This window comes from Artemia sp. Qi Xiang Cuo, chromosome 7, assembly GCF_049724085.1.
Source record: "Artemia sp. Qi Xiang Cuo chromosome 7, ASM4972408v1, whole genome shotgun sequence".
NCBI lineage: Eukaryota > Metazoa > Arthropoda > Branchiopoda > Anostraca > Artemiidae > Artemia > Artemia sp. Qi Xiang Cuo.
In genome coordinates, this window is record NC_142800.1 from 42,698,073 (window position 1) to 42,724,424 (window position 26,352).

At 38.0% G+C, this 26,352-nt stretch overlaps 1 protein-coding gene across 1 annotated transcript in view; it reads right to left on the minus strand.

The window, feature by feature from the left end:
- Window positions 1-3,295: 3,295 nt before the first annotated feature.
- Window positions 3,296-26,352, minus strand: part of LOC148950294 (U3 small nucleolar ribonucleoprotein IMP3) — a 29,329-nt gene continuing 6,272 nt past the window's right edge. The window contains exons 2-4 of the mRNA XM_089091828.1: window positions 21,262-21,382; window positions 5,717-5,996; window positions 3,296-3,436 (exon numbers count right to left, since the gene is read on the minus strand). Coding sequence (XP_088947954.1) covers window positions 3,416-3,436; window positions 5,717-5,996; window positions 21,262-21,382 — 422 coding nt within the window. The 3' untranslated portion in view covers window positions 3,296-3,415. The remainder of the gene's footprint in view (window positions 3,437-5,716; window positions 5,997-21,261; window positions 21,383-26,352) is intronic.

Sequence of the window (26,352 nt, forward strand, 5' to 3'; positions counted from 1 at the left end):
TATTTAGCAGTGGGGGCAAAAATTCATTTCCGACAAAAATGATTAGGCTATTATATTTGTAAAGAGCATAAAAAAGGCATCAAGTGGTATATTCACTTTAGTTGTAACTCAATAATATGTTTAGTAAATATTTACCGATTGTTGAACAAGACTACTGTTTACTTCCTTAGTTATTATAGCGTTTTGTTTATAACGTAAATCTTAAAAAATTATTAGTTGTTTGCTATACCTCGGCAACCAGCTTCGAAAATTCCTGCTAAATGGTTCCAGCGTTGTTTTTCTCAATCACTGTCAGTAAGGAGCAGCGTTGCCAGTGCTTTGATATAAATTGTACCAGTTTTCTGATCAAAGTTGTACCACAAGAGATTAGTTTGTACCATCTGAACAGTACGTTAAAAATTTGCCACTCGCGTCGCTTTGCGACACTAGCCGGTAGTTATATTTAATTGATTTCCCAGAAAACTGAGAAAAGGTTCTTGGGCAAGAGCAGGAAAAATAAACCCAGGCAGTAGCGTAAAATTTTCTGAAAGCATTCTCGAACCTGATTGTTGGGGTTAATCCTTTCTTTCGCGCTTCTGGCTTACTGCCTAGCTAATTTTTTCTTTTGATTTGCCCCCAATTGATGTGCTATCTTCGTACCTAACTCGCAATACACGGAAACTACGCCAGCCATTGATAATTTCAGAGAGGTCCCGATGAATATCTGGAGTACAAAAAACGCTTTCTCATCTCATCACAGAGCACGATCAAAAATTTCCTACACTCTTTTTTAAACTCAACTGCAGCAGAGAGAGATACCTTCTCTTTGGCAAAAATCCCTTCCACTCGGCCCCCACATTCCACGTCCTTGACATCGACGTAGTAGTTGGTGTCATGTGGGTTTCTGAGGCGGGAATCACTTTCTTTGGTATAACTAGGCAACAAAGTGGGATGCTATTGCATTACACACTTAAGAAAAGCGATTATAGACAAGATGAATCTTGGTGTCTTCTGCTTGAAATTGCTTGCTTAGGTCTTCGATATACTTTAAAATATACACCAGGAAGGCAAATTAAGCCTTGAAAACCGCTGACAGCAGATTTTTTAGTATGGCAGTGGCTTTCCCCGGCTTGTTGGCCTCTTTAAGACTTTCCGCACGGAAGAATAAAGTAATACATTCCCACTGCTCCAAATATTGAGCTACAACGGCTTGTCTAGACAACCATCGAGTTACTATATGTCTCAAGATTCGATGTTCTTTTAATTACATCTACTTTTACAATTCTAAAATCTCATTGGTCTTTTTTGGTTTGCGACAAATATAGCCGTATACATTCAGACAAAACCTTCAATTTCTTTTGGCAATAGTTTAAAGGCAGCAATAGCACATTAGTGAATGGAATGGCAGGAATGACCAAGTACAAATAAGCTTAAGTAGTAGTCTTCTGACAGCTTCGCCTAAACACCACCTTGCTCCCCCGTCATAACCAAAGCATTGTCTGTGGCAAATCCTATTAGGTTTGCCTTTAGAGCTCGAATTTCTTGAAAAAATAGTTTAGTTAAGGCCCAGTAAATATCTTCGGTTGTACATTGTTGAACTTGTACAGGTCTCAAGAAGGAGTAACTTACAGGAAAACCGTCTTCTCGATCAACACCATTCAGATCAAGATGGCGAACAACTATAATCGGGCTCTTTTTGTTACTCAAGTCTGTGCTTTCATCAACTATTATTGAGAATTTCTGCTTCTTGATGATTTCGCAAAGATCTTTGAGACCAAATTTACCGATAACGTCGTTCACGAGATGTGGACTACGTTAAAGTTTGGATTGTGCCAAAACAATTTCAAATGTACCGCCTTGTACCGGGATCTCTTAATTGTACCAAAAACGGTACAATTGTACAACGTTGGCAACGCTGGTAAGGAGCGACCCGGCTCAATAGTAACTGAAACTCTAAAAAACTGAATTTTGATACCAATAGATACATAAAAATTATAAGATTTTTATCCCGATTTCAAATATATAAGTTTCATCAAGTTTAGTCTTACCCATCAAAAGTTACACTCCTGAGAAAATTTGCCTTGTTTTCGAAAAAAGGGGGAATCGCCCCATAAAAGTCATAGAACTTTAATGAAAATCACACCATCAAATTCACCGTATCAGAAAACCTTACTATAGAAGTTTCAAGCTCCTATCTGCAAAAATGTGGAATTTTGTATTTTTTGCCAGAAGAGAGATCACGGATGCCTGTTTATTTATTTGTTTGTTTTCTTTCCCAGGGGTGACTGTAGCAACCCAGTGGTCCTAGAATATCACGGGAGGGCTGATTCAAACGAAAATTAAAAGTTCTAATGCCGTTTTTAAGTGACCCAAAAAAATGGAGGGCAACTAGGCCCCCTCCCACACTCATTTTTTCCCCAAAGTCACCCGATCAAAATTTTGAGATAGCCATTTTGTCCAACGTGGTCGAAAAATACAATAAGTATGTCTTTGAGGATGACTTAATCCTTCACGGTCTCCGGAGGAAAGTCTGCAAGTTATGAATTTTGCCCAATGTTTACATATAGTATTTGTTATTGGGAAGTATACAAAAGTTTTCAGGGGGGATTTTTTTGGCAGTTGAGGGGGGTGGGGTGGGCCGAGTGTGACGCGGGAGGATCTTTCCATGGAGGAAGTGTTCATGGGGTAAGGGACACTGCTATGAAGGGGGCGCCAGATTTCCCAGCATTATTTTAAAAACAATTAATTAAATAAAAAGTAAGAAGCAACATCAAAACTTAAAACGAACAGAAATTATTACATATATGATTGGGTTCACCCCCTAGTAGAACACTCAAACTTGGGTTTAAATCCGCCTCACTTTCTAGGAACAACTGTACCGATGTCTACAATAAAAAAGAAGCAAACGAAACTAACAAACCATTGACACATCGTTATTTACTATGTCGACGCCATTGCTATGACTTGAGTGTGTTTTTCAAGTTTATTAAATATGGGAGATGTATTTTATAATTCTAGGGCTTCTTCAAATCCGTATAATTCAAGTTTAAGGTAACTAGATAAACAATCACTTGAGGTTGTCCCGTTTTTGGATGAACCCTATATCTTCCAGGAGAATCCGTGCGAACATTGAGAGGAGGATACTTCTGAAAAATCCACCCTGGATCTTTTAGGCTGTTGGACTTTTTATCATGTGTATCGTCTGCAAGTTTTTTTGCGTACTGCATGATAAGATTAAGGGATACTATATGCGACAGCATTTAAGAAAAAAAAACAAAAAAATAAATATAAATTGATCAAAAGTTAAAACATGACAAAAAGACGAAGAACTTTATATAGTTTACCATTTTTTTTTGTTAACAACAGTTTCAGATCGACACAAACAAAACTTTTCCATCTCGAAGCATTTTCTTAAAAATCATCTTTCACGCTATGGTCACAACAAAAAATCGTCTCTCTGAAAAAAAAAAATATATTAGAATTGACGGAGTCCTTTCAATTCTACTCCAGAAAAAAAAGTCATCAATCTGCACTATTATCTCCAGTTTCTTAAATACAAAAGACTTGATGACTTAAGGACATCTATTCTTTTGAGCTAAAAAACCTGGCAACGTTGAATTAGAGGGTAGCAGACCACAAGAGGTAACGGGTAAAGCAAAAGCTAACAGGTTATTGTCCCTCATCCCCTCTAGAAAAGAGAGAAAATGTAGTCTTTGCTTTCCTCCTTCCCATTAAATTTTAATAGTAAAAATTACTGTCCTCGAACTTGTTATAACGTGTCAGTGTTACATTTAAGCCACAGAAATGCGATTTAGACTATTATCATTTGAAAACTAGAGAAGGACAGTAGCCACTGGCTACTGTCCTGGGCTACTTTATATTTCGTGTTCAGAAGGCGGGGATGTGGGGCAAACAGCTGATTGTCGTCTATCTGCTAAAGATTTTGCACTATTATCCTCAGTGGAGCTTCAAATTTTATCACGGTGAAGTAGTAAGGTAAATCAAAAGACAGTATATTTACCCAGGAATTCAATATAGTGTATGTGTTATACATCAGGAGCGACTGTGAGACCGAGTTAAAACTGTCAGGGATTGTTTGGGATGTGCAAGGGGACTTCAAATATTACGTTTAGGGAAAGGGGTAAAAGTACCAAAATATTTCTGTCCCCTAAATACTGGCTCATAAAAAAAAGGACCGATATCTTTTCTTAATAGTTTGAAACTAATATTCGTAAGCAATTGACTCCAGGGGATCCATGCGCACATTAGGAACGAGAAGAATATTACATAGACTTTCAATTCATATGACTAACAGCCCCCCTCCCCATTCACCCAAAATTGTGTAGTAAAACTATTAAATAAGAAATTATGTTACAAAACTACCGCTGATCAAAAAGTTTGACCAAATTTTCGAATTTTGACTGAAATTTGAATTACAATTAAATATTTTGATTCTTAAGCAGAAAAAATAAAACTTCACAAATTTTTATAATATTAACCAATAATAAAATTATATCACTTAAAAATCTACAGAAATTAATTTCGAAATCTTCCAAGAAAGATGTTTTTAAAGAAAAGTAAAGAACAATATTAAAACCTCAAACGATCAGAAATAAAGTCATATAGCGATTCAAACTTTAAACAAACCAAAATTACTATCAATCAGTTAACGAAAGAAAAAAAAAACAACTAAAAAAATCTGAGGTTAAAATGAATAATCATATCAAAAATAGAGATGACAAATATTGCTATAGATCAATAAATGAATCTTAAAGCAAACATAAATTTAATTGAACAGCTAAATTTATTTGCACTTGCATGGAGCAAGCGCACCGGGGTAAATACCCAAAGTTAAGACGAAACAACTTATTTCTAGTAGAATGACTCACAGAAACATCTTCGGATTGAGTCAGGTCTGTTATACATAGTTGGCCTACGGAACTAATGGATATTTCGGTCAAGAGTACTTTGGATTTTCAAGAAACATTTGCGGACACGACCCCAAATTTAGCAAATAATTAGTTTTAAATGAACAAATTTATCAGTGAATTGCATAAGAATGGTGACAACGTTCGACCCTGCTGGAATTCTGGTCACCCAGAAAGCTTAAACAGAACAATTTTAAAATATCAAGGTACTTATGTTTTATATGCAAATGTCATAGTATAGGCCCGAAAACTGCTTGATAAATTTTTGGAGACAGGTGAACATCCTGTGACGTTCTGATTTTTACATTAAGAGCCTACTAAGATAAGTCAATGAACTAAGAATAAAAAAAAAAAAAAAAAAACGAAATAAACATAAGACAGACATAAAACGAACATAGATGGCACCAAATAAGACTGGGGTGGTCAACCGCGACAAGAGCTCTTTGACTACTAGTTACATTTATACTGAAAACATAATATAACACCACCAGTGTTGTTCTTTTTTTTAAACATCACAAAAAAATCATTTATTTTAGAGATCTTTCACTTCCTGACAGTACCCATCTTAGTTGTACTCTCTTTTATTGTAGAAAATAAAATATATTCTCATCGGTAGCTTTGTTCCATTTTTTTTAAAACTAAAATGTAAAAAAAAAACAATAGCTAAACAGAACACCTAGGAAAACCAGCTTACAATATCTGAAGTAATTTATCCAGCTTATTTTATTACAGTTAACATGGATTTTATTTGTTGTCATTTTCACATAAAAAATGGCATTTGTAACTCAGGCAAATACTCATGCGCTTACCTCTTCATTGTACTCCATAACTTTTTGTTTTATCTTGGACGAGTCTACCCACGTTACAAAATCCTCTAAATTTCTTGTAACAAGGAATGCTGGATCTTTGATTACTTCTGGGCCCACCCGAATATGACCTTGCTCAACCAATGTTGTGGCAGTCTTTATAGAATCCACCATTTTAAGTCTCGTGATAACGACCGGAAGGCGTCTTCGGCAAAAACTTGAAGCAGTTATCTTGTCAGAAAGAGAAAGATCCCATTTGGTCGGTATTAAACCAAGCTGATAACTACAATAAAGAAACATGAGTTATAAATGGCATTGATATGTGGCTAAATTTCGAGATGCATGTCATTAAGAAAATATTGATATTACTTAATCTGAATAACGATACATGTTGTAACTACACCATTGGTATAAAGGCCCATTGAAGTGTTGCAGCAATTTTGACCCATGCGTCACAGTGCAGAGAAATACAAATCACGATGCCTATCAGATTGGACACGAGCCCTCTAGTAAAAAAAGGTAAAGGATGCTACAATAGACTTTAAAGCCCAAACAAGCATTGGTGATCTCCGTTTCACGGCTCTTTAGTCAAGAAATTTAATGAGGTGCTGTAGGGCAGCCATCCTGTATTTTTATACACCCTACTTATTTACCTTACTGACCCCCATTCCAAACTAAATAACCAGCAACACAAGAACTCGAACCCTTGTCCTCACAGACACAAGATTTCAAGTTTAGCATGCCAAATACTGAACTAGGACGGCTAAAACAAACGCTCTGAAGTTGCAAAAAAAAATTCATTGCAGAAAATCTCTATTAAATGCATGGGTATTCATGGATGTCAGATAATTATGACGATAATACGACTCTTCTCTTGAGGAGGTCAGACGAATCCCGGACACTCAAAATTGTAACTATAGCCATTTACATAGTTTTGCAGAATATTCTCCAGTCTGTCTAGTAATTAGGCTGATGAAACAGATTTTGGATCCTATATCCAATATACAGATCCTATATCCAAGAGTAAAATAACAGTAGCTGTTGCCTCTCATCCTGTTTGGTTTCTGAAATTCAACAACCTCATGTTCTGGAGAGCCATAACTTTCCAATTTTAATGCCTTCTACCACCTCAACCGAAAAAAGTCAGTAATATAAACTTATTGAGGGAAGTTTGTTGACCTCAGCTGAGTGCTCATAAAATTTCAACTGAATAAAAGTATTTTAAAGAGGCAAATAGACGGGGCTTGGAAGTGAAGTAGATAATTCTTTTTGGTCAGGACTGATCGAAAGCCTTCCAAGTTCAATAAATCCTTTTGGTAGGAGCTAATTGAAAATATTAGAAGTTCCATAACTCCTTTAAGTGTAAGCTGACTGACAATCTTCTAAGATTGGTAACTTCAGCTGATCAAAAATATTTAAAGTCTAGTGACTCCCTTTGGCACCAAAAACAAGCACAAACCATAATGAATGATTAAAGTCACACCTTAAACGAACACATATTACGAGAAACAATCGATGGGAAAAATATTCCCATTGATTAGAAGAAAGGGATTATTGTCCAGCTCTTTAAGAAAGGCAGAACAAATGACTGCAATAACTGGCGAGGTATCACTCCACAGTCTGTAGGGAGTAAAACTTTCTACCAAGTAGTACTGAACCGCAATCAATCAAAAGTCAAAGCAATACTAAGAGATGAGCGGCATGAGTTTCGACCAGGGGGATTAGTTTGCTGATTTGATATTCAGTTTGAGAGTACTCATAGAATAATCAAATGAATGGCAGACTGAGATTATTACTGCCTTCATTGACTGTTTGAAGGCGTTTGACCCAGACCACAGAAACTCAGTATGGAGAATACTACGATATTATGGATTCCCCGACAAAGCTGTCCGGACCATTGTCACACTATGCGAGAACCAGTTATGTGCTGTAAGGACTGATGATGGGGATCTTACCGAATGGTTCAGTGTGAAGTCTGGTTTCCACCAAAGATGTATCCTATCCCTAGTGCTGTATGCTATGCTCATTGACTATATACTTCGAATATGCAGCTTAACAGGTGGAATCCAGCTGAGCCAAAACCGCACACTATGTGACGGTGATATTGCCAATCATATAACTCTCCTATCCCATTTAAGAGAGAAGCTACAAAAGAATATACACTGTGTTCTCTCACATGGCCGAGCAGGCTGGTCTGTCAATCAGTACATAGAAAACAAAAGTCATCTGAAACAACGTCAGTACCCTACCTGTCCCACCGCGCAAAGTTGGATCCAATGTATTAGAGGAGGTTGAAGAGTTCAAGTACCTTGGTAGTCTCATTAAATGTGATGGAAGCCTTGAGCGGGAAATCACCACACGCGCTGCATGCACAGGAAGCGCCTTTCATAAACTAAGAAATGTGTGGAGGAATGTAGCATACTTCCTCAAGCTCCGGCTCTTCAACAGTAACGTCCTCTCTTTACTAATGTTCGGATGGTCCATGGTTTTGAGAATATCTGTCTTCGGCGCATCTTCGGTAACCAGTGGACTGAGAAGATCACTAATATGTTTATTTGTGAAAAGACAAAGCAGCTACTTGTGATCGATGGAATTACGACTAACCAATGGCGTTATTTGGGTAACATGGTACGGATGGGCGAGGGCCGCCTACCCAACGATGTGTGGTGTTGGGTTCCTTCTGGCATCAGAAGGTGTGGGCGACAGAAGACAACACTAGGCGAATGCCTTGAGAAGGATGCTGCGCTATTCAGATCGTCGCTCGAAGAACTTCGGTCAAAAGCACAAGAGAGATCGTTGTGGAGAGGCACCATTGCCACCTAATACACCAGCCGGCGTGGGAAGACCTATGTCTAAGTATGTAACTAAGTACTACTCCCCTACACCCCCCCAAAGATAAAGGGTCATAAGCGCTATGCTGAAAACAAAACATGGCTTTAACAATTTTTCTTTTGTTATTGTAACATTGGAAAAAAAACTTAAACTTAAAACAATCCTTTAAAGTTAAGTATCACCGTGTCCTACAAAAAATACCACAAATAATTTGAGTGTTGCTGTCCCTTTATAGCCCTTATATAAAAGACTAAAATGTCAGTTGGGCTCTAATCTTCACAGTTTTTCTACTTTTTTTTAAATGAAAAAAGTAAATAAAGTCAAAACACTCTAACAGTGTTTTGGTATCAGTATATTTGTAATAATCAATCAAACAGTTCGTGGTAACGAACTGTAAGGAGCGACCCGGCTCAATAGTAACTGAAACTCTAAAAAACGGAATTTTGATACTGATAGATACATCAAAAAAGTCAGATTTTTATGCTGATTTCATATGTATAGAAGTTTTATCAAGTTTAGTATTACCCATCAAAAGTTACGCGCCTGAGAAAATTTGCCTTATTTACGAAAAAAGGGGGAAACATCCCCTAAAAGTCATCTGATGGTGTGAAAATCACACCATCAGATTCAACGTATCAGAAAACCATAGCAGTTTTAAGCTTTCATCTGTAAAAATGTGGAATTTTGTATTTTTTGCCAGAAGAAAGATCACGGATCCGTGTTTATTTGTTGTTGTTTTTTTGTTTGTCTTTTCCCCCAGGGGTGATCGTATCGACCCAGTAGTCCTAGAATATTGCGGAAGGGGTCATTCGAACGGAAATTAAAAGTTCTAGTGCCCTTTTTAAGTGACCAAAAAACGAAGGACAACTAGGCGCCCTCCCACGCTCATTTTTTCCCCAAGTCCCCCTATCAAAATTTTGAGATAGCAATTTTCATCAGCACGGTCGAAAAAAACAATAACTATGTCTTTGAGGATGACTTAATCCCCCAGAGTCCCCGAAGGAAGGTCTGCAAGTTATGAACTTTGGCCAATGTTTACATATAGTATTTGTTATTGGGAAGTATACAAAAGTTTTCAGGGGGATTTTTTTGGTAGTTAAGGGGGGGGGGTTGGGTGAAGGTTAACATGGGAAGATCTTTCCATGGAGGAAGTGTTCATGGGTGAAGGGAGATTGCTATGAAGGGGGCGCCAGATTTCCCAGCAATATTTAAAAAAAAACATCAGAAAAAAAAAATTCAATTGAAAGTAAGAAGCAACATCAAATCATAAAACGAACAGAAATTATTACATACATAATTAAGTACATGATATAATGACTAGGTGCAAACCCCCCCCCCCCCCTGACGTTTTTCGGTGGTTAATCATCATTAATTACAATTAGTTTACGCTTAATTTACGATAATCATTAAATACGATTAATTAAATGCCTAAAGCTCTAAAGCCCTAGTACATTCCTTGTCTAGAACGTAATTAATAATGATTAATCACCGAAAAACGTCACTAAGCCCCGCCTCATAGCATCATTAATTATAATCACTCGACGTGGAATACACCCTTGCTGAAATCGGTTCCCGAAATCAGCTACGTGTGCCTAGCCCTTAAGCACAGAAAAATTCTCATCAACAGACGATACAGTTCTACTTAAATGCAGGATGTCGTCAGCTTAATTGAGTATGGAAAAGTCCAAACCTTTAAAAACAAAACTAATTCTAGCCTTTTTCAGGGGTGCAGCCACACTATTATTATACAATGGTGGCTAAGTTACACCACCCTGGCGGATTCCTTTCCAAACTCGAATTACAGCTTTACACATTACATAACCATGACGAGTGGGTACCTTCACGATAACACATAATCTTGCATTCAGATTTTTAAATAACCGCACAACTGAACGATTGAGACTTCGCTGCTGCGCACTATGCAGCAAATGAGAATGCACACTAGAATCGAAAGCACGAGAGACATAATGAGTAGCAAGGACGAGAAACTCGCCACTATTCTCTATACCTATCAGAACGTTGGGAAGTATATAATGCACGTGTTCCCGACTATATCCTTCCTTAAGTCCAAATTGGTTGTCCGGAGTTGAACAAGTCTTATTTACGACCTTAATCACTAGTAACTCCAGCAATTTACATAGAACAGAAGAAACTGTTATAGGCCTATAGGAACAACCTTGCCGGCTATCTTTATCTTTTTTCAGAACAGGAGTCAATGTACCAACACAAAAATAATCGGGGACAATACCAGAATTAAAAATGATTTGGCAAAACAAATGTAGATGCTGAAGCAGCTTACCACTTGAATGTAATAAATGAAAACCACTTTTATCGAGGTCAATAATAGCACTATAAATATCAGAGGCCGTAACTACAAAACCAATATCTGATTCAGTATCAACTAGACTATCCACTAGTAGTGATTCATAGCGGGTTTCTAACACTGGATCCGATGAAGAAAATTCACTGGTGAAATAGTTGATCCAGTCACTCTCACTTGGAAGCTCTGAAGCGACACCTTTTGACTTATTTCCCCCAATGAATCTCCAAATTTCATTTGGGTTAGTTGCAAGACGCTCGCTCCTGCAGTCAATAATCTCAGTCTTTGTGATTGGCAAGACATTTAGAAAAACGACGTTTGGTATATAACCGTATGTCATAACGGCAGCAGATTTCGGCAGGTCGCAATCCTTCCATATTTGGTGCCAAAACTTTGAAGATTTGCAACTTTGCTGTAAAGCCGGATTTATCGACCAGCCAGGTGTTTCTGCACCCGAACGAACTTTACGTACAGGAACGACACAACGCTCAGCAAAACACATTGCATGTGTGATTTCACTACAGTAAATGTTGATTAGATTTTTTTTCTCCGACTCGATGAGGTCTGAGGATTGTTGCTGCAGTTGGAAAGGGACCTTAATTTTGTTGAATGTGGCATCAAGCTCTGCTTTATATCACATTTGAATTCCCACTTCCGTATCTTTTCTATCTTTTTTAAAGAGAACACTATCAATGACAAGAGAGTTGGAGATTGGTAAATGATCTGATACCGATATGCTAAAGTCAACATGGCTTGAGCCATTCGCAGTCACGCCGTTCGAGTAGAACATGAAATCAAGCGAACTTGTCGCTCCGGAGTTATGGTATACGTATAAGAACGGTCATTTGGGACAACATGCAGATTGGACAGAGCAGACAGAAGTATTTGAGATCCTGAGTGATCTGGCACTGAAAGGTCGCAGTTCACGTCCCCGGCGAGGATAACACGATGAGATGCATAGGCACACCCCTGCAAAGATTTAGCAAGCTCTATTGTTGTACGGGTGAACTTTTCTTCGGAAGCCAAGTTCTTGTAATCAGTTGGTAAGTAGCAGCAATGTACTATCAGATTTGCATCTTTAATGCCAAGGAAACACTTGTTCTCGACAAATAATGATGCCGAAAGGTGAGAACTGATTAGTATCGCCTATCCGCCGGAAGGTCTTTTTCTGCCCGGATGCTTAGCTGGCACCACGAAAAGGCGAGTTTTGTCATTCACTTTTAACAGGGAAAGCGAGTCGGCTGATAGGAAATGTTCTTGTAGACACAAAACCTCATTGCAAGACATCAAGCTTTCAGTGGAAGTCTATTGACTACACCGCCGTTCAGATTCCACGAAGAAACTTTTAGCTTAGAATTGATCATGGCTTCACCATGAGCTTTCTGGCTACGGGGCACTTAACACTGTAGTACGGATGGTCTGTGTGCTTACAGAGAGCACAATTTAGCGCAGTATTGAAATGTTTATGTTTATTGTTCGCATGATTGCCACTGCAACGGTAACAGCGAGTAGCGTTTTTACAGTCCTTTGTAGCGTGACCGTACTCTTGGCAGCACTGAAAACACCTCATTGGCAAATACCGACACATGTCTATTCGGAAACGCTCATAGTCCAGAATTATAGGGTTGTTCATTGCTACTTGTAAATCGTCCTTACTTTCAAAGACAAGCTTGTATGAGCGAGTTTGCCGAATTCTCTCGGCTCATTACCGGGATTTTCCTCTTGCAAATAATGTCCACAGATTTTTGTCTTTTCCAATAGTTTCTAAAAGTATAAATTGTTAACGCAAAAAAGGATAATTTTTTACATTGCCCGGTCATTGTGAATATTGCTATATCTCTCTCGTTACTGTAATTAATTGACAGCAGAGCTAATTCTTTAGCGGAGCTAGATCCAAATCAGAAAGGAGGAACTATCTTATGTTAATAGATATGTTCAACCTTCAACTTCGTTACTTGAACCAGGTTCTTATTTCCATTAACAATTAGGTTCTGATTTCAGTCAGAGTTCGAGTCCCACATGTCATCAGAAGTCTTATAGATGGAGAAATATTTTGACATTTCTTCTTGAAACAGCAGATACCAATTTTTATAAATTAAGCTTGGAAAATGAAATATTAATCAACCTATGCTAGCAACCAATTTATAATACGCAATGAAGATTTTATATATACATTGCCGAACAAATACCTCAATCAGAGATTTCACTAAAGAATATGCAAGAATGTCATAGTTGGCTAAAGTGAATGAGGCTGTAAATATGATACGTGCAAGTGTCCTAAAAGAAAAAGCTATGTAACTCGAAATCTCACCAAATTAGAAACTGCTCTAACAAATTGAAACTCTAACATTTGACACTTTGTTGGTATATGTATGAATAAGAAACTTTGAATACAAATTCTGAAGCATGGATAAAATTTCTCAAGTTGCCTACTCAATTTCCAGCATTATTCATAATGCTCAGGTAATGTCATATTTTTTATACAGTATGTCATTTTGTCACATTCCACTGGGTACTTTTTAAATTGCTCGGACATTATAAATTCCAGATTTTTTTCCCCAGAAAGTCCAAAATAAAAGCCTTTCTTATGCCGTGTCCCATGCCAATTTAGATGCCCCCTCCCCTCAACACTGAGCGAAATTTTGGAAAAGACATTTTGTTCCAAGTGGTCAAAAGGCTAGCTGTCTCCCCAGGGAAAAATTTCTAAACCATACAAGTTGCATATTGTTTACATGCAGGATTTATCGCGATTACGCTGCCTAAGTCAAGAACGATGTTGGCACAATGTATTATTTTCTTTTTCTTTAGACCAGGGCGCTTCGTATCAAAGGAGTTGTCATAGAAACTTCGAAAAGGGCTCATTCGATTGGAAATTGGAGTGGCTTGTACCCTTTTTAATAGTCGAAAGTAATTGGAAGGCAACTAACACCCCTTCCACACCCACCATTTCTCCAAAGACACCAAATCAAAATTTTGAGATAGCCATTTTGTTCAGCGTAGTTGATATCAACATTCAAATTGTGTTTCTGAGGAGGAAACTCTCCCACTGCCCTCAGGGCAAGGGTTAAACGTTTTGTTCTAGGGGGTATAAAAGTTTTTATAGAAGGTATTGACGTAGAATCTTCAAAAAAGGCTCGGTTGACGAAAAATTCGAATGTACAAGATCATATTTCACAGTCAAAAGTATATTAGTGGCAGCTAACCCCACTCTTTCGGCATCCATTTTCGACCACACTCTCCATCGTCATTTAGAGATAGATATTTTGTTCACAGAGTCTTACGTTTTGGAAAATAGGTCTTTGAGGATGACAACCCCCCCCACAACCCTAAGGGCAAGGGTTCTAAGTTATGTCCTTGGGGCATACAAGGTTTTTTTTTATAGAAAGCGTTGTCGAAGAAACTTCAAAATGGGCTCATTCGATTGGAAATTGAAATGGCTAGTGCCCTTTTAATAGTTGAAAGTGATTGGAAGGCAACTAACACCCCTTCCACACCCAACATTTATCCAAACACATCCAATCAAAATTTTGAAATAGGCATTTTGTTCAAAGTACGAGTTGAAAATTCCGGAAATTATATCTTTGAGGATGACACTCCCCCAAAGGGTAAGGGTTGTAAGTTATGCCCTGGGGGTATATAAGGCTTTCATAGAAAGCGTTGTCGTAGAAACTAGAAAAAGGGACCATTCGATTGGAAATTCAAGGGGCTAGTGCCCTTTTTAATAGTCAAGAGTGATTGGAGGACAACTAACCCCTCTCTCACGCCCACCATTTCCCCAAACGCATTCAATCAAAACTTTTAGATAGCCATTTTATTCAACGTAGTTGAAAGTTTTGGGAATTAGGTCTTTAAGGATGACAACCTCCCACCCCTTCACAGCCGCCAGGGCAAGGGTTGTAAGTTATGCCCTGGGGGCATACAAGGTTTTAATAGACAGCGTTGTTGTAGAAACTTTAAAAAGGGTTCATTCGATTGGAAATTGGAAGGGCTAGTTCCCTTTTTAATAGTAGGAAGTGATTGGAGGATAACTAACCCTCCTCTCACACCCACCATTTCCCCAAACACATCTAGTCAAAAATTAGAGATAGCCTTTTATGCCCTTGGGGCATATAAGGTTTTTTTATTATAGAAAGCGTTGTTGTAGAAACTTCAAAAAGAAATAATTCGATTGGAAATTGAAACGGCTAGTTCCCTTCTTAATAGTCGAAAGTGATTGGATGGCAAGTATCCCCCCTCTCACGCCTACCATTTCCCCAAACAAATCCAATCAAAATATTGAGATAGCCATTTTGTTCAACGTAGTTGAAAGTTTTGGAAATTAGGTCTTTAAGGATGACACCCCCACCCACATCCCTCAGGGTAAGCGTTGTGAGTTATGCCCTTGGGTTATATAAGATTTTTATAGAAAGCGTTGTTGTAGAAACTTCAAAAAGAGCTCATTCGATTGGAAATTGAAATGGCTAGTGCTCTTTTCAATAGTCGAAAGTAATTGGAGGACAACTAACCCCTCACGCCCACCATTTCCCCAAACGCATACAATCAAAATTTTGAGATTTTTAAGCCATTTTTTTCAACATAGTTGAACTTTCTGGAAATTAGGTATTTGAGGATGACAACCCCCCCCTCCCTACAGCCCCCAGGGTAAGGGTTGTAAGTTATGCCCTGGGGGCATATAAGGTTTTTATAAAACGTTGTCGTAAAAACTTCAAAAGGGCAAATTCGACTGGAAATTGAAAGGGCTAGTGCCCTTTTTAATAGTCGAAAGTGATTGAAGGGCAACTAACCCCCCTCTCACGCCCATCGTTTCCCCAAACACATCCAATCAAAATTTTGAGATATTAATTTTATTCAACGTAGTTGAAAGTTCTGTAAATTAGATCTTTGAGGATGACAACTCTCCCCACCACAACCCTCAGGGCAAGGGTTGTAAGTTATGCTCTCTGGGCATATAAGGTTTTATAGAAAGTTGTGTTGTAGAAACTTCAAAAAGAGCTCATTTGATCGGAAATTGAAAGGGCTAGTGTCCTTTTTAATAGTTGAAACTGAATGGAGAGCAACTAGCCCCCCTCTCACGTTTACCATTTTCCCAAACACATTCAATCAAAGTTTTGAGATAGCAATTTTGTTCAACGTAGTTGATAGTCCTGAAAATTCTGTATTTGAGGATGACAAACCCCCCAGAGCCCCCAGGGCAAAGGTTGTAAGTTATGCCCAGGGGCATATAAGGTCTTTATAGATAGAGTTGTCGTAGAAACTTCAAAAGGTGTTCATTTGATTGGAAATTGAAAGGGCTAGTGACCTTTTTTATAGTTGAAACTGAATGGAGAGCAACAAACCCCCCTCTCCCGCCTATCATTTACCCAAACACATTCAATCAAAATTTTGATATAGTCATTTTGTTCAACGTAGTTGAAAGTTCTGAAAATTATGATTTTGAGGATGACAAACCCCAAACAGCCCCAGGGCAAAGGTTGTAAGTTATACCGAGGGGGCATATAAGGTCTTTATAGATAGCGTTGTCATGGAAACTTCAAAAGGGGCTCATTTAATTGAAAACTGAGAGGGTAGTACCCTTTTTAATAGTCGAAAGTGATTGAAGGGTAACCAACCCCCCTCTCACGCCCACCATTTCCTCAAACAAATCCAATCCAAGTTTTGAGATAACCATTTTGTTTAACGTAGTTGATAGTTCTGGAAATTATGTATTTGAGGATGACAAACCCCTCAGAGCCCCCAGTTCTAAGGTTGTAAGTTATGCCCTGGGGGCATATAAGGTTTTTATTAAAATCTTTGTCGTAGAAACTAGAAAAAGGGCTCATTCGATTGGAAATTCGAAGGACTAGTGCCCTATTTAATAGTCGGGAGTGATTGGAGGGCAACTAACCCCCCTCTCACGGTTATTTTGGGCATGTTTATTTTTTAATATAATTTAAATAAAACAGGTTACAGAGAGCATAACTAAAATAAAACATTCCAGTGTTCGAACCTTTTTAATAGTCGAAAGGGCTAGTGCTCTTTTTAATAGTCGAAAGTGATTGGAAGGTAACTAACGCCCCTCTCACGGCCACCATTTCCCCAAACACATCCAATCAAAATTTTGAGATAAACATGTCGTTCAATGTGGTCTTTGCCAGCGTTGTTGTAGAAACTTCAAAAAGGACTCATTCAATTGGGAATTGAGAGGGCTCATGCCCTTATTAATATTCAAAAGTGATTGGAGGGCGAATGCCCCTCACGCCCATCATTTCGTCAAACAGTTCGGATCAACATTTTGATAAAGGCATTTTGTTGGACGTAGTTGAACGGTCCGGAAATTATGTTTTGACAACCCCCTCGCAGCCCTCAGGGCTAAGGTTGTAAGTTATGCCCTGGGGACATTAAATGTTTTTATAGAAGGTGTTGTCGTAAAACTTAAAAAAGGGCTCTTTCGATTGGAAATTGAGAAGGCTATTGCCCTTTTTAATAGTCGAAAGTAATCGGAGGGAGAATCGCCTACCCCCACGCCTATTATTTCCCAAAACATTTCTGATCAATATTTTGATATGGCCACTTTGTTCAACTTTGTAGAAGGGTCTGGAAATCATGTCTTTGAGGATTACAACTCACCCCTATAGCCCTAAGGCCAAGGGTCGTAAGTTATGTCCTTGGAGCATATTAGGTTTTTATAGTAAGTTTTGTCGTAGCAGCTTCATAAAGGGCTCATTCGATTGGAAATTGACAGACTAGTACCTTTTTTATTAGTCGAAAGGGATCAGAGGGCAAATTTTGATATAGCCATTTTGTTCAGCCCATCAGACAGGAAGGAAATTATATCTTTGAGGATAACAAATCTCCCCAGTCCTAAGGGCAAGGGTTGTAAGTTATTCCCTGGGGACATACAGGGTGTTTATAGAAAGTGCGGTCATATAAACTTCGGAAGGGGCTCATTGGATTGGTAATGACTACGCTCTAGTGCTCTTTTTAAGAGTCGAAGTGATCAGAGGGCAGCTACCCCCTCCACCCTACACACACGTCGTATTGTCCCGAAATGCGTCTAATAGAAAATTTTGAGACAGCCATTCTATCCAAAATAGCGTAAATATCATATAACAAGGCTTTTGGGGTTGAAACAAAACCCAGAGATTAGGGACAAGGGTTTTAAGTTTTGTCCAGGGGGTATTAAAGGTTTTTATTAAAGGAATTCCAGTTTGACTGTAAAAGAGGCTTATTATTTTTCTCTGAAAGAGACAATGTCAGTACACAATGACCAGAAATTAATCAAAAAAACTGTTAACATCACACAAGTTTTTTAAAAAAAGCAAAGAACTCAGTTAAACCAAAAGTTAAAAAAAAATAGAATAAAATAATCTACCAAGCATACAACATACACAAATCAGTATCAGTAAATAAATGAAGCCCAAAACAAACAGAGATTAAAATAAGTCAAACTCAAAACGATCAGAAATTAATCCGAGTAGGGTTCTAAACCCTATGCTTTCTAAAAGCTAGAACGGAATATAATTTGTACTTTACTGAAAAAAATTCTTTTAAATGTTTTTACTTTTATAACTTTAAGAAATAAAATATTAATTTAAGGAATAAAATAAGATTTTAAGTAAATGAATATCAGGATATGTATATTAAACTGACAATGGACATTTTTTCAATAGATTCATTTGAATTTATTTCAGTAAAGTACAAAATGTAAAGAAAAAATCCTGAATGTGCATCCAGGTTATCGAAAAGGCGTATCTGCAATATCTTAGGAACGGCTAACGCTATAAACTTGAAACTTTCAGGTCCACAATTGCAACTACGATTAATTATGACTGAGACTACTACTGTAGTACTACTACTATTACTGCGATTCGACTGTGACTGCAAATCCTACTGCTATTTTTACTATTTAAAACTAGAATTATTTAACTAAATGAAAAGAGTTTAAGTGCATCCTGCTTGTGAAAATGGCACAATGCCTATAGGTTACCAAAAGGATTGATCAACAAAAAACTCGGAATGTTTCGATCACATATACCGTGACCGTAATCAGAACATATATGTGATCGGTCACTGTATATGTAATCGAAATATTAAGAGCTTTTTTGTCATTGTTTTTCGCTGTCTTATAAAAGGATTTATCCCTATTTGAACTGTTATTTGTACGTCATGGGAAGGCAGTGTGGTCTTCGAAAATACCTAATATAATGCAAGCGCCATTGCTTAAGCATGCTTCTGCTTTTCCAAAACTGAAGTTTACTCAGCAATTATTTACGCAAGTAATATGAAATAATTGTGCTTCACGAAGAAAGTGTAGCCTACTATAAATACGAGCAAACCCAGCTTTCCCAATAATATTGTCACAGAGACAACAGTCCAGACTAGCACATAGTTAAAGTTTCTAAGCATGTGAAAACATAGTAGCCTTCTCTTGCAGCTGCCCATTGAAGGTGGTAGTTCAAGTTATGCTAACAAGGTGATACTAGGGTTGAAATGCAAAAGTTTTAACCATAGATGCCTGAAAAAGTCCTTGTGTATAGAACTTATTTGGGGTTAGTGGCTCAGGAAGAGAGAAAGAGATGCAAAAACATTGATCTTGGCTAAGTCCCTTAATTGCTGTCTGACACAGTCAAAATGTGTACAAGTAATAAACTCTAGCTTAGCATCTTACCTTCCTGCTCTTTTTTAAATTCTGTCCTCTTTTTTTCTCGATTTTTCACAATTTTTCAACAAACATTGCCAATTTTTGTAAAATAAAATCTAGGTATTGATATTGTGCATCTATAGTTATTACGTCGTTAGTCTTGAAGTCAGGCTGTAAGTAAAATAAATCTATTTCTTGTACAATTTATTATGATAGTCAACAATAATTATACACTGTGAAATATTATTCCAGCTTAAAAACTGTTTCATTTTGAGTTGTAAAATGTTTTGTACTTTTGCAATAGCAATGCAGTCCCTGCTAGCATTCAGTACGTGGCTCTCCAAAGAAATGAAGTTTGCCCACCCATTGTCTAGAAACTGCTTCTGTAATATTACCCTTTACTGATTCTTCATGCCACTGACACTGAGCATCTCCATTTGTGTGCATCATATCTACTCTGATAAATAAGTAATAAGTTCATGGTCTACGCTAGACTGTCTAATTGCGCAGTACCGTGAGTGGGTTGAGCTCCTGCTTCAGGGGCATGACATTCGCCTTCTCTCCTTTGACATTACAAAAGCCTTGGATTACGTATGGCATAAGGGTTTTTTATGCAAACTAAAAGTCTATGGATTTGATGGTCGGTCATTTGAGGCCCTTGCTGACTTCCTTCGTCAACGATAAATATGTGTTGTCCTTGACGGCTTCATTTTAAGAGAACACCCGATTTTAGCTGGAGTACCACAAGGAAATATTCTTGGGCCAACTCTTTTCCTGGTGTTCATAAACAACCTAAGGCATAGCCTTGTGAAAAAACCTCACCACTTTGCTGATGACACGACAACAAAGATCTTCTTCGCGAAAGAAGAAGATCCCAGCAAGCCCCATAAAAAGCTCAGGCTGATTTGGAAAAAATTGAAATACAGGCAGATGAGTGACTTGTCAGTTTCAATGCATGGAAAGCAAAACAGCTCTTGATTTCAAAGGCACGAAATGTGAAGGATCACCCTGTTTCCATTTTCAAAGGAGAAGCAATAACAAGAATAGACACACTAAGCCTTCTTGGAGCCCATTTTTGTCGGATCTAATGTGGGCTAAATACCTCAGCAAAGTGAGATTTCCTATTCCCAGAAGCTAGGAGTCACCCTAAGATACAAAAGCCTACTCCCTGACGAGTCCATTTTGACACTACTGGCGTCATGCAGCAGATCAGTCATAGATATGTATGTCCTCTCTTTTCTGGTTCTCCAATTAGCCACATCTTTCCTCTTTAACCTGTCCAAAACCGAGCAGTTCCCGCAGTAATGATTAGCAACTCTGATGCCAACTCCTGCAGTCGACCCAGAATCGTTTTGACGTGGTGTCTATGTTGATGTTCAAAGAATACGTAAACTGCCCTTCATCTGAGGAGGTATTGAAACTCGTTCTGGACAGAGCAAAGCCTTTACAATCAACTCGCCAGAGTACCGCTCCCTTATACTTTCGCAGGGTACACTACGCCAGGAATACTGGAAAATGAAATTTGCCCGACGATCCACCACCACAAGGAATGGCCTTTCCAGCAGAGATAACCCAGTAAATCTTTTCCTTGAGGCCTTCAAAAGAAGGTATAATAAATAATTAAAAAAAAAAGTGATGTAATAACCAGGACTAGCAGGATATTATCACTTGTGATAGAGCCCTTAAATAAAAAGAAACCACATAAAGGAAAAAGGAGACCCTAGGGGGGGGGGGAGCAATCAAAGAAGATATATATTAATATAAAATAAAACTTACAGTTTTTCCAGCAGTTGAGCACTTGACTCACTTGTAAATTTATCTTTAGGATCCAGTTTCTTAATTTCTTCAGCTAATTGCCTCACTTCTCTTGACAGTTTGTTATACCTAAAAAAAAATCCTTATGAAAGATTCCAGTGCTAATATATTTGATTCTTTGTAAATGTTAAATAGGTAATTCTAAAAAATTTAATAGAGAAAGACTTCAGTAGACAAGAAGACCTCAATGAAGACAAAAATATGGATGCATTGATCTGCAATAGAAGAAAATACCACAACAAGAAATTTTGCCTCTGATTTGTTTGAAACTTACAGGGCATGAGGACTGAGCCAGGAACCCCAGCGAAAACGAAAAGTTGAAAAATCGGTTGAATAGATTTGCAATGCAAAAAAAATTATTTCTCTGATTGTCATGTGTAACCGAACCCCATGCAGCTGAGCACCGTGCAACTGAACCTTTGTGTAACTGAACCCCCGTGCAACTGAACCCTGGTGCAACTGAACCCCAGACTTAGTTTTTCAGCATTCAACAAATATGAGGCAACATCATGAGGTAAAACATAAGTTGGAATCTTTACATGTTCAATCTTGTTGGAATTCTTGGTTTTTTAAGTTATAATATAAATGCCAGTCAAGATCATTCATAAATAGCTCTGTTTTATTGTAAAAAAAAAGTCTTCTGGGGAAACATAAAACAAAGTGATTATAGGGCACCAGGCTCCTCCCAATTCCCTTTTCATTGCCCTCCCCCTAAAGGCATCCAATCAAAATTTCAAGATCGTGATGCTATGTGGCAGACTGCCACATAGCAAATTATGCTAATTACACAGGGGGCATGTTTGATCCTTGGTTTAAAAAAAGGATAAGGGTATTAAGGTGAAGTTCTTCTGGAATCTTAAGGGAAGTGTCTAGCTAAGTCAAAACACACTATGTTCATGTAGCTTGTAAAAAGGGCATGCCAGCAATATTTCAGAAATGGTTTAGGGCATTACATCAAAACTTATAGGATACGATAAGTGGTATATTCAACCAATCAAAAGGAAAAACCTCCATCATACTACCACTACTAGAAGTCTACAACCACATCTAAAGTTAAGGGTATCAAGGTGAAAACTTTGGGGAAGTTGAACTAAGTCAAAACACTATGTGTATGCAGTTGCAAAAGGGCATATTAGGAATACCTGGTGAACTGCTTTGATATTACGATGGAACTTTCAGGTATGTTGATGGGGATATTGAACTAACCAAAGGCACTCTGTACATACTGCTAATACTACTACAAGGACTGGCCCCTTCCTACCAGAGGCAACGCTGTAGCGTTGCCTATAGTAAAGGCCATACGGCTCCAATGTTTTATTATTATTATTATTTTTTTTCGCAGAAGCACTACAGATGGAAGGGGTCGTCGTAGAAACTTCAAAGGGGGCTCATTCGATTGGAAATCGAGAGATCTAGTACCCTTTTTAATAGTCGAAAATGATTTTTATAGAAGGCGTTGTCGTAGAAACTTCAAAACAGGCTCATTCGATTGGAAATTAAAGGGTTAGTGCCCTTTTTAATAGTCAAAAGTGATTGGAATGCAACTAGCACCCCCCCACGCCCATCATTTCCCCAAACACATCCAATCAAAATTTTGAGATAGCCATTTTGTTCAGCGTAGTTGATTTCCAGATAGAAAATACGTATTTGAGGAGGACACTCCCCCACGACCTTCAGGGTAAGGTTTTTAAAGAAGGCGTTGTCGTAGAAACTTCAAAAAAGGCTCATTCGATTGGAAATTCAAAGGGATAGTGCCCTCTTTAATAGTCGGATGTGATTGGAGGGCAACTAGCCCTCCCCCACGCCCATAATTCTATTAAACACATCCAATCACAATTTTGAGATAGCCATTTGGTTCAGCGTAGTTGATTTTCAGATAGAAAATGTTTTTGAGGAGGACAATCCCCCACAACCCTCAGGGCAAGGGTTTTAAGGTATGCCGTGGGGGCATATAAGGTTTTTGTGGAAGGTCTTGTCGTAGAAACTTCAAAAAAGGCTCATTCAATTGGAAATTCAAAGGGCTAGTGCCCTTTTTAATAGTTGACAGTGATTGGAGGGCAACTAGCCCCCCTCCGCCCATCATTCCTCCAAACACATCCAATCAAAATTTTAAGATAGCCATTTTGTTCATCGTAGTTGATTTTCAGATAGAAAATATGTTTTTGAGGAGGACACTCCCCCACAACCCTTAGGCCAAGGGTTTTAAGTTGTGCCCTGGGGGCATACAAGGTTTTTGTAGAAAGCGTTGTCGTAGAAACTTCAAAAAAGGCTCATTCGATTGGAAATTCAAAGGGCTAGTGCCCTTTTTAAGAGTCAAAAGTGATTGGAGGGCAACTAGTCCCCCCCCGCCCATCATTCCCCCAAACACAGCCAATGAAAATTTTGAGATAGACATTTTGTTCAACATAGTTGATTTTCAGATAGAAAATATGTTTTTGAGGAGGACACTCCCCCACAACCCCCAAGCCAAGGGTTTTAAGTTATACCCTGGGGACATATAAGGTTTTTATAGAAGGCGGTGTCGTGGAAACTTCAAAAAAGGCTAATTTGATTGGACATTCAAAGGGCTAGTGCCCTTTTTAATAGTCGAAAGTGATTTGAGGGCAACTAACCCCCTTCTCACGCCCACCTTTTCCCCAAACACATCCATACCAAATTTTTAGACAGCCATTTTATTAAACGTAGTTTTAAGGTCTGGAAATTAGGTCTTCGAGGATGACAACTCCCCCACAGCCCTCAGGGCAAGGGTTGTAATTTAAGGATTCTCCGAATCCTTCATATTATTTTTTATGGAAGGGACACTTGTATAAACTTTAGAGAGGGCTCATTTGATTGGAAATTGAAAGTTCTTGTTCAATTTTCATGATTCAAAAGAGATTGGAGGGCAACTAGGCCCCCCCCCTCCTCCACGCCCTAAATGAATCAGATAAAAATTTTGTTAAAAATAGTTGAAAGGTTAAGTAACAAAGCTCTGGCGTCGACAAAACCCCCCAGGGCCCGGGGGCAGGAAGGGATTCTAGTATAAACTTCAGAGAGGGCTCATATGATTGGAAATTGGAAGTTCTAGTCCAGCTCTTACGAGTCAAAATCGATCAAAGGGCAAATACCGCCCCCACGCCCTTTATCCCCACCCATCCCTTTGAACTAATTCTGTTTATACCTGAAGGCCCAATGAGAGTTAGAATGTTTTGGTATTAACAAACACCTATTAGGCATCTGCTCTCCTTCCTAACAATAAATGAAACTTAAAACGAACAGAAATTAAATAAACAATCAATGTGAACAAACATACAATATATATTAATGTAAATGAATAAATAAATCTTAAAACGAGTGAAACTTAAATTGAATATGAAAATCAAGTTTGAATCAAATAATTATAACTACAAACAAGAGTTTGGATATCACCTCACTGCAGAAGCCTAAAACCTACTGCGTCATTGGTGCTTTACTGAAAACTATTTCTGAATACTCCCTCCTTAAGGGGTATTCAACATTTTCGTCAACTCTTTTTTCCTTTAATGTCTGATTCTCTAAGTTGGATGAAAGCCCTCCCAGGTGTTGAATACCCCCTCCTCCGGGGGTATTCAGCGGTTTCACCAACCCCTTTTTCCTTGTATGTCAGTTTCTCTCGATCCGAAAAAAATTCAATTGGCACCCTTGTTTGGGCGTTTATATTTTCAATATATGCGATTTATGCGTTTAAAATCTTTTTTCTGGTTGAATTTTGATGTAACTTATATTGAAAAAGATTATGTAGGTACTAATAATATTCGTTTTAAAGGCAAATTTTAACTTTGAAAACCCTGATAAAAAATAAAAGGTTTGATTTGAGAAACTCAATGCAATATTTGTTAAATTATATACATGTCGAATATTTGTCGAACAATATAGAATATTTTAAATTGAAATTAATTTTTGTAAAGGTGGTTAACCCCTGGGATGCCTGATGGATACTTTTAGTGGCTTTTGGGCACTTTTTCACTCTCAGGGACACCGGGACACTATTGGGTCAGAAAAGGCAGCCTTTTAAGAAAAGGACCCTTTTTGGACATATTTCCAAATCAAAAACCAAATGTCTTTATTTTCTTTTCCTTTTTTTTTTAATAAATACGACTGCTTTTAATTTTTACTTTACTTTTAAGCTTTGGTAACGTCTTGGGGATTTTTCTTATATGTTTTTGTGCCCTGTGCGAACACTATTTATCAACCGAATAGGAATAGGACCTTAAGTCTTAAACATTGTGGCAAGCTAAAACTATCGAATCCATCTTTTTCTTTTATCTTACGGTTGAAGTTTTTCCTCAAGTTCGTCAGCTTCAAGGACCCACCTACTGCTTGTGGCAAAGTCACCAAGGCCGCTGAGAAGGCTAGAAAGAAGTGAATGGCCATTCCCTGCTGGCGTGTTCCGTGTAAATCCCTGGGGCGTGTAGCCGTGTGCATATGGCTATTATTACACTGCTGTCATAGAAAGAAAGGAGTTTCGCAGAAAAGCTGTGTTGCGGCTCAATTTTATTTATAGCCGCGATGGAATGTTTCTAATTTATTTCAATTCAATTTATTATTTGAATAAGATTTATATTCTATACTTTAAGCTGTGATTTTTTGGCAAACGCTTGCCGCCAGTTTCTATCGAGTATAACTCTGCGAATTTATTTCAATCGGCCTTGTCTTCTCACTTTTTTAGTTCTCGAAAACGTCGTTTTTGCTCAGGGCTACTTCTCAATGTTCAGAAAACGGCAAGATAGAGGAGTTGTTAAACGATTTTAACCACTTGACCAACCAGTTGGCTGAGTGGTTAAGGTAGTTGGAAGCTTTTGTTTAACTTTACAACCATATAGGTCAAAATAGATATTTTGTTGCTACAACTGTTCAGAGCTTGTTACACAAAAAGATCCTTAATAGCTACCCAAGATCAAAGACTCGCATCTTTTTCGCATAACTTATGAAAATGCCGAAGTCAAAATGAATCTCTATGGTTGGTTCTTTCCTTTTCGACTAAGATAGGTTGCAATATCGATAATCGATATAAAATTTCGGTCTGATGACATT